General features: G+C 36.9%; 1 protein-coding gene across 1 annotated transcript in view; it reads right to left on the minus strand.

Moving 5' to 3' along the window:
* Positions 1-1,741: 1,741 nt before the first annotated feature.
* LOC136848014 (uncharacterized) overlaps positions 1,742-9,704 on the minus strand; it is a 48,905-nt gene continuing 40,942 nt past the window's right edge. Inside the window, exon 11 of the mRNA XM_067120040.1 lies at positions 1,742-2,569. Within this exon, the coding sequence (XP_066976141.1) occupies positions 2,473-2,569 (97 nt within the window). The 3' untranslated portion in view covers positions 1,742-2,472. The remainder of the gene's footprint in view (positions 2,570-9,704) is intronic.

A 9,704-nucleotide genomic window follows, 5' to 3' on the forward strand; every position in this document is an offset into this window, starting at 1 on the left:
AAAATCAATTTGCCATCTTCAATACATTACAGTCACTAAATATCAGACACCTACAGTCATTTTAGCCGCGACGTGATGGCTCAGGCTGTCTCATTTTGGCGCGAAAGAGGCTCCAACTAAATGTTAACATCTGTCCTTGGATTCAAACTGGTAAATGGATGCATCAAGCAATAACAGTGAAGATAATCCGAGACAAGAGACAGCGATATCACTTCAAACGAAACCTCACGACTCAGAGAAAATGTTCATGAATATGAAGAATCGCTAAGTAATAATAGACCAATCCCACCGCCCCCCCCCCCCACCCACACACAAAACCGGTAGAATAGCTTTCTCAGGTCGTAACTAAACGTGCCTATTAATCTAATGGAGAGAGAGAGAGAGAGAGAGAGAGAGAGAGAGAGAGAGAGAGAGAGAGAGAGAGAGAGAGAGAGAGAGAAATTGTGCTTTAGATTGTACTCGCTAATATATATACATATATTTTATATATATATATATATATATATATATATATATATATATATATATATATATATATTAAATATGTATATTATATTTATCATTTGTTTATCTATTTATTATAGTGACCGTAATTGCCATACAACTTCTGTATTATCTAACACTTTAGAGTTACTTGGTACAGAAAAGCTTGATATTGAGAAGAAACTGAATGGAGGAGAATTTCTACATGCATACATATATATATATATATATATATATATATATATATATATATATATATATATATATATATATATGTATATATATATATATATATATATATATATATATGTGTGTGTGTGTGTGTGTATTTGTGTATATTTTGTTCATACGGATGTATTCCATACATTTGAAAGAAAATAACAACACAGAAGTAACTGAAACGTTGTCTCTGTGGAAACGAAGCTAAACTAGAGAAAATGCTAGGACTACGCTAATCACCGGTGGAAATAGACTGAATTTGCTTCATTCATGACATCTGTTATTCATTTTGCACTGAAGTCTCTCCCCATGCATACTATTGTTACGGTCACTTCAGCTTCAAGCTTCATTTTTGGTCCAGAAGTAAAAGTCAACACCTTGCGTTTCTGTCTACGTGTCAACCACAGACTACTTTCTTCTTGGGCGCTTGAAGCTTTCATAACTCTCTCGACACTCAGGATGATCATTCTGGATGGACGTTAATTCAAGTATGTTATATGGAAGAAATTGTACAGCATATAAGAATATGTACATACGCAGACCCTCTATATATATATATATATATATATATATATATATATATATATATATATATATATATATATATGAATTGGATATTAAAGGACATTTGTAGCTTAATGCTCATATATATATATATATATATATATATATATATATATATATATATATATATATATATATATATACATGTAGTGTTGCATGTCAATGACTGTTTGTTAATACATAAAGAAATCTCTAGTTCTTCGGATAATGTCAGATACGTACTCAAAATTCATTTCTCAAGATAAGCCTCTATTCAGGTACCCTAACCTCTCGGGCAAAGCAGCATCATGCAAAACAAGTCGGTTAATCATGAAGAAGAATTTTTGGAAATTCAGATGTGTTATTCAGCCCTGGACTACTCCCCCTTAATTAAGAGTGGGCCACGAAAGAGAACAGAAATTACCCAGATTTTTACAAATTTCTTTCCACCAGACCGTCATGTACATAAGGAAGTCACTTATCTTTAATTTAAAGCTTTTTTTTTTTTATATCCCGGTGACAAAACTTCTTTCCAGAAGCGCTAAGGATACTGGCAAATCAATTAGATCCTATATGCTCCCAGATTTAACTCTATGTATATACATACATACATACATTATATATATATATATATATATATATATATATATATATATATATATATATATATATATATATATACTGGATAATGGAGCGTTAACAACACGAGAAAAGATACAACAGGCATCACAACATAATCTTACACATATTTGTTCTTTATACATAAAAACATGAATGCAATTTGGATGTCACATTTAACTGAATGGAAATGATTATGTAACTAAAGTCTTTTTTAGGGAACGTATAGCCTAAACGCAGCCGCTCAATTGTAAATGAACATATATCAACAATGATATCACTTTCACTACACCAAGTCATCTATGAACACGACCACGACTATGGCGCCAGCATTTCGTCCAAGAATGCCGACTACAATCCTGCGGCGCGTCAGAAGAAGCGCTTGTGATTACCCTTTAGCGGCAGATGGGAGATTCCTTTCCATCTTCAACGTTTCCTGACACGATCATTCACCAACAGGCAGAAAGCCACAGAGCATTCATCACCTTGGCAGTGCACACAGTGAGCCACGTCGTACTCTCTAAGGACAACTACAAACCACTAGTGAGGCGACAGAAGTAGCGAATGATTGCTGGAGCTGCATCCGGGGGAGAGGGCGGGGGCCTCCGATCACTTTCCACTGCAGACGATGGGTAACGTCTCCTCGTACAGAGCCACTGCGCGGTGGATGAACTCGTACTGCTCACCCGTCTGCACCATACCGCCCCTGCAAGAAGCGTCATCTCATTTCAGCAAGACAGATTTTAATTGTGGGGGTTATGTCATTTCGCACGAGTCTTTACTCAAAAAATTATGAAGAAAAAATAATGATCTACGTATTTCTGCTCTCATGTCAAGAGTTACCACATCGTAACTAAGGTACGTTACATTTTTAGGTAATTTTTGTATCGTCTAAACTAATTATTTAACTTATGCTCTCGTTGTGTGTGTGTGTGTTTTTTTTTTCACGCAGTACTCCGTCATCTTCTAATAAAACTCGTATGAGAGGTGATATCAAAATTAAAAAAAATAAACAGAGAATAAAACAAGGTTTATTACAAACATGACATATATGTTGGAGACGTCTGAATACACCTCTCGCTTACCAATATGGTTAGTATTTCTTGTTGTTTGGTCTTAGGTTCAGTTTGTGACAGCTCGATCCCGGATTATCCTGGATTAACTTTCTGTTTATTACCCTTTGACAACTGACCATCTGGTATTCTTGTTCTTTTGTTTACTTTGTAACCTTCTTTATATCTGTGTCTCATTCGTGCCCCCTGACGATGCGTTAATAAACGAGAAAGCGCTTTGGTACTGAACTTCTGCCTGTCATTTCCTGTGGAGTCCTTATATATACATATATATATATATATATATATATATATATATATATATATATATATATATATATATATATATATATATATATATATATATATATATTCTTATGCTGTGGTTTTCATAATGCAGTAATCTCCCCTGTATGTATGTGTGAGTTGTTGTATAACTGTATGATTTTGTATTCAGATACGCGTATACCGTAAAAGAGTTAGCGTAAGTAAAATTATTACACCCTGTATGGTTTATAAAAAGGGACTTATGCGTGGGCAGAGAGAGACAGAGAGCCGTTGTTCGTTGTGTAGGGGCACAATTTGTTTAGTCAGTATTCAAAACTTGCTGGAGTAATGCATTCCTGTCACCTTCTCGGATGACTCCATTAGTGTACAAGGCGTTATGAGATGCGATCAAAACACTGTTGGGTGAAAAATTCCATTACGAAAGTTGCCTAACGTCATTCAGGAATTTTATATGAAACGATGTTTTCCATTCTTATTATAATAACTAGAGATTCTCTTGTTCTGAAACTATGTAATAATAAGTATTATTATTAACTGTAATTCCACTTTGTCTCTAATTATCGTTTTTAAAGAGTTTTTCAAAATAGAGATCTCTTCTAGAACCTGTTCACACATTCGACCCACCCACCCGTCTGCGTATGGACACCCATACAATTCTTACGAAGGGTCACTCAGAGACCAAAAGCGTTGCTGAAGGGAGATGCGCTCTCCCTCTCTCTCCCTCTCTCTCTCTCTCACTCGCTCGCTCTTGTTGTAACGTAATTGATATTTTGGTAGACGATGGTCGCTCATATCCTTTAACTGTTTAATTCCTTAGTAAATGTGTCTGAGTTATCTGAACAGTGTATTTTATTAAGTGTGTGTAATGGAGCCTGATTAAAAACATGAAGCAATTTGGTACCAAGGTATTGTAACATAACTATTGGTTTTTAGTGCACTAAAAATAATATTTGCAGTGATTATATGTAAAGATACCTTTTCACTTTTTTTTTATATTTTTTCGTGTTATATGTTTTATGCTTTATCTTTTGAAGAATTTTTCTTTTATACATATATGTGGTGTGTTTGCTATTGCCTTAATTTTTGCTTTACATTTTTTGATATTTGATTTTTTGCAGAGTATATTTCTGTCTTTTGTATCCACATTTTTACTTGATTGATTTATTTGCTTTATTTTGTTTAACACTTGGGAATTGAAATTTTGTTACTTAACAGTTTAAATTTTACTTGAATAATTTTTTGATTAATTAATAAATTAATTTCTGACCTAATTTTGACTGATGATTAATTCAGATTTAATCCAATTTTGTTTTGTTTTCAAGTAATAATAATTTCCCTGAGACTGTTAAATGTCATGTATAATCTTTGAATTTAGAAATAAATTTTTGTATTTAAGATATTATATCAGAGTTTCATTTTATTGACCCACCAGTAATTTTGATTTGAATTAGATATAGAGTGGTAAGTGAGATGTTTTCCTTCAAGTAATTGAAGTGAGCTCGAACCAGGGAAATGAAATAAATAGAAATACTTGAACTTTTATAATGTTAATGGAGTGACACCCTTAGATTTTACCTCACACCTATTTTAATGAACTCGCTATCTTTGATGACTGATAAGTTTTATAACGGATCACTGTTGCCTTTAGAGAAATCAGTCGTTTTGTATGTGTGATGAGGGTTCAGGTGTCTGGCTGTTGTGAGGTAACTATAATTGTTGTATAAATGGTAAGTTTGGTAATCAAATATCAAGCACTTAGATACCAGGTTTGATTTGAAGAACAGACACTGGACACTCCGGGGTCACCATATATAAATGGTGCCCAAGACTCCGGGAAAACAGATCACAAATATCACTCTGGTGTATACTGGTGGTGTTAGGGACATATTTTATTAGGAGAGTGACCATATAGTTGTTTTATTTTGTGAGGAGAGTGACCATATAATTGTTTTTTGCATTTTATTGTGTTGAATTGTTGTCATATTGAATTGTTAATTGAGTAATTGAAAAAATGGCTCTATTCGACGTTCAGGAATTTTTAGCAAACCCCTCCATCCAAGAGTTGTCTGAAATCACTCTGACTAAAGCACAGTGGAGTGAGATAGCAGTCGCATGTGGTGGTCAGGTGTCTGCCAACATGGTAAAGGCACAAATAAAATTCATTGCAATCCAAGCATTGATGGACTCTGGTAAAATAGATGAAGAGCTCAGAGAAGCACAAGAATTGTTGAACGCAGCTGAGGCAAAACTTATAGATAAACATGGGCAAAAGAAAGAGAAAAGTGATGTGGAAGCAGAGCTTAGATGTCTAGAAGCAGAAGGAAATTTGATTAAGTTGAAAATGCAGGCAGAAAGAGAAAGAGAAGACAGAGAAAAACGAGAAAGGAAAAAAGAGAAGAAGAGAAAAATAGCAGAAGAAGAAAGAGAAATAGCTAGACACAAGAGAGAGATGGAAAGGTTGAAAGCTACAGCTGAATTGCCCATAACACCATCTAATCCTACTCAAGGTGATTCAGACCCTGTATTTGATGTAGTAAGAGTGCAGAAGTTAATTCCAAAGTTTACAGAAGAAGCTCCAGATGAGTTTTTTGATCACTTTGAAAAAGTGGCTGCAGGAATGGGATGGCCAGAGGATAAATGGTCTGTCTTATTACAGAGTGTTCTCATTGGTAAAGGAAGAAGTTCCTATTTAGCCTTATCAGCTGAGCAGTGTAAAGAGTACAAGGTACTTAAACACAATGTGCTACAAGTTTACCAGATGACCACTGAATATTATAATGAAAGATTCAGATCTTTGAGAAAGGATGACCAGATAACTTTCTTGGATTATGCCTACAAAGTGAGAAGATGTTTTAAACGATGGTTGGAGGCTGCTAAAGTTAAAACATTTGAAGATCTTGAAGAATTAGTTGTTCTTGAACAATATCTTAAGGGAATTCCTGAACACATAAGAGCCTATCTGAGAGAGAGAGAGAGGTGAATAAACTTGACAAAGCTGCTACACTTAGCGAGGACTACAACATTATAAGCAGCAGAAGGAACTATAATGTCAAGTACCAGAATCAACGCACAGCTTTTAGGTCTCATCCAAATTTCAGGAGCAGATTTAATGGGAACCCTACAAGTGGTAATACCAAGTCAATGCAGGGTAATATCCCTCAGCAAGCTACTGTAAAATCCTCATATAATAATGTTGCAAGGCAATTACAGAAGCCTAATGTTGTCTGCTACAAGTGTGGAAGAACAGGACACTTCAGTCGGGAGTGTCATCAGACACATTGGCAGTCCAAAGCCAGTTGGTCAAGTAGTAAGAAATGACCAGGTGAAACAGACTACAAAGAACAATGTGGGGAGGAGTCAAGCTCCAGTGAAGACTGAGACTAAACAAGCTGAATGTTTAGCAACCAGTGGAAATGTAACTTCAAGCAGTGAGTGGCTGAGCAGTTTGGAGGCTTTTAAGCCATATATCTCTGAGGGTACGCTGACAACTCCAGGAGGAAGTGTGCAGGTACCAGTCAAGGTGTTACGTGATACAGGGAGCAACCATAGTGTGGTGGTCCGTGTGCTCACCCCCAGTTGGAGGAGAATCTTACTGGAGATTCTGTTATTTTGAAGGGTATAGGAGGAGAAGAGGTAACTCCTATATGCCGCTTACACCTGTCATGTGAATTAGTGACAAGAGATGTTGATTTTGCTGTAAAGGACTCACTGGCTGTTGAAGGTGTACATGTTCTGTTAGGGAATGAAGTTGGTAGTGTGCCATTTGTTCCTTGTCCAATAGTGACAGATAAACCATTGAGGATTAGTCCTACGGTAGATTTGGAGAAGAATAACCCCCACCTGTTTCCTAGCTGTGTGACTACTAGGAGCATGAAGAGGACTATGCCTGTAAGTGAAGAGATTGAGGATTTACCCACTCAAGAAATGATATTTCCCCTAATGTTGACCAAGAAGAGGTTTCCCAAGAAGAAGCTGTCATCCCTGAAGAGACTCTGAGTAGTCGAGATGTTCCTGAAGATAACAGTGAAACTACAGTAGCTGAGTTAGCAGATATTGAGAGCTCAACCCTTGAAGTTGGTCAGGTGACCAGGGAGAAGCTAATGGAACTGCAGAAAAAGGATGTATCCTTAGCTGAGTTGTTTTTCAGAGTTGTTGATCAAGAAGAGATGCAACAAACTCCTACCTGTTATTATCTGAAGGATGGTTTGTTGATGAGGAAGCATAGACCTGCAGATATACCAGGAGATGCTGAATGGGGCGAATATCATCAAATTTTGATCCCACGTCCATTGAGGAAGTAAGCAGTAGCAGTAGCTCATGAGTCTGGACATATGGGAATCAGAAAGACTGTGGAGAAGACCATGAAATATTTTTTCTGGCCTGGACTTCATAAAGATGTTAGCAAGTTCTCTTGGGAGTGTCACACCTGCCAGATAGCTGGAAAGCCAAATGAAACCATTCAGAAAGCCCCCCTACAACCTATAGAAGTTAGAGGAGAACCCTTTAGCAAGGTGATTATAGATATGGTCGGACCACTGCCGAAGACGAAGAAGGGTCATGAGTATCTGTTAACATTGATGTGTCCTATGACAAGATATCCTGAGGCAATTCCTGTTAGAAACATATCTGCCAAGATAGTTGCTGAGAAACTAGTGGAGTTTTTCTCAAAGTTTGGGATACCTGAAATTGTACAAAGTGATAGAGGAACCAATTTTACTTCCAAACTGTTTCAGGATGTGATGAACATGTTAGGAGTGAAGCAACAGTTGTCCACTGCATATCACCCAGAGACTCAAGGAGCCTTGGAAAGATTTCACCAGACATTGAAAAGTATGCTGACTTAGTATTGTTCTGAGTCAGGCAGAGACTGGGATGATGGTGTACGATTGATGTTATTTGAAATTAGGAGTGCTTATCAAGAAAGCATGGGTTGTTCACCTAACGAGATGATTTTTGGTAGAGAAGTGAGAGGACCGTTGAAAATTCTTGCAGAAAATTGGGAAGAAAACCAAGTGGAAGTCCACGGAGAGTATGTAAAGAACTTGTGGAAAAGATTGGAAGAGATTAGAAAATTCTCTTTAGAAAATCTGAAACTGAGTCAAGAGAAAATGAAAAGGAGATATGATAAGAAGACTAAGCTAAGAAATTTTAGTGTTGGTCAACAAGTGTTAGTGTTTTTACCTGTCAAGAGATTTCCCCTTTCCAACAAGTTTCAAGGTCCTTACAAGATAATTGAGAGGTTAAGTGATAGAACTTATGTAACTGAAACACCAGAAAGACGAAGACAAAAAAGGAAGGTACATGTAAACCTCTTAAAACCTTACTTCTCAGAAACCAAAATGGAAACTTTGTCAATAACCCAGACAACTTCAACTACAGAAGACGACGATGGATATGAATTGGGAGCTGAAAGCAAGATGAATAATTCTTCAATTTTGGAAAATTTGGAGGATAAACTGAAACATCTGAGTGTTGAGCAAGGTGGTGAGTTGTGTGAAGTGATTAGAAGCTTCACAGAACTATTTGCAGATGTACTTAGGCATACTGATCTGATCAAGCATGAAATCAAGATCCAAGAAGATGGCAGACCATTCAAACAGAGAGCTTATCGCCTATCACCTTATCATCGAGATGTTTTGAAGAAAGAAGTTGAACATTTGTTACAGCATGGATTAGCAGAACCCACTTCAAGTCACTACAGTTCTCCATGTGTGTTAGTGAAGAAACTGGGTGGCTCATTTAGGATGTGTACTGATTATAGGAAACTGAATTCCATCAGTGTGGCTGACAATTATCCCTTGCCTCTTATAGATCAGTTACTTGATAATGTGGGGCAGGCCAAGTTTGTCTCCAAGATAGATTCGTTGAAGGGATACTATCAAATTCACTTAGATGAGAATGCTAAGTTGCTGTCAGCTTTTATTACTCCTTTTGGACTGTATCAGTATATTGTTCTGCCATTTGGTCTGATGAATGCACCTGCAACGTTTCAACGAGTGATGGATCAACTGCTAGGGTCCATAGAAGGAGTAGGTGTATATCTGGATGACATAGTCATTTACTCTACAACATGGGAAGAACATCTGAAGATCCTGAGGAAAGTTTTCAAGAAACTAAGGGAAGCAGGACTAACAGTCAACCTAGAGAAGAGTGAGTTCGGGAAGGCAACTGTGCAGTATCTTGGGTTTGAAGTTGGGAAAGGCCTTCTCGCTCCAGTAAATGCTAATGTAGAGGGTATCCATAAGGCTACCCCACCTACTACTAGAAAACAGCTACAGAGATTTTGGGGCATGGCAGGATTCTATCGACGTTTCTGCCTGAATTTCTCAGCTGTAGTAGCCCCCTTAACAGACTTAACTAGTCCCAAAGCTAAGTTTGTTTGGACTACAGAATGTCAAGAATCCTTTGAGAAGATAAAAGCCATTTTAACTTCAAGACCAGTACTTCGGGCTCCAGACTTCAATAAGAAATTTGTGATACAAGTTGATGCCTCTGACTGTG

The sequence above is a fragment of the Macrobrachium rosenbergii genome, chromosome 18 (genome assembly GCF_040412425.1).
Source record: "Macrobrachium rosenbergii isolate ZJJX-2024 chromosome 18, ASM4041242v1, whole genome shotgun sequence".
Taxonomy (NCBI): Eukaryota; Metazoa; Arthropoda; class Malacostraca; order Decapoda; family Palaemonidae; genus Macrobrachium; species Macrobrachium rosenbergii.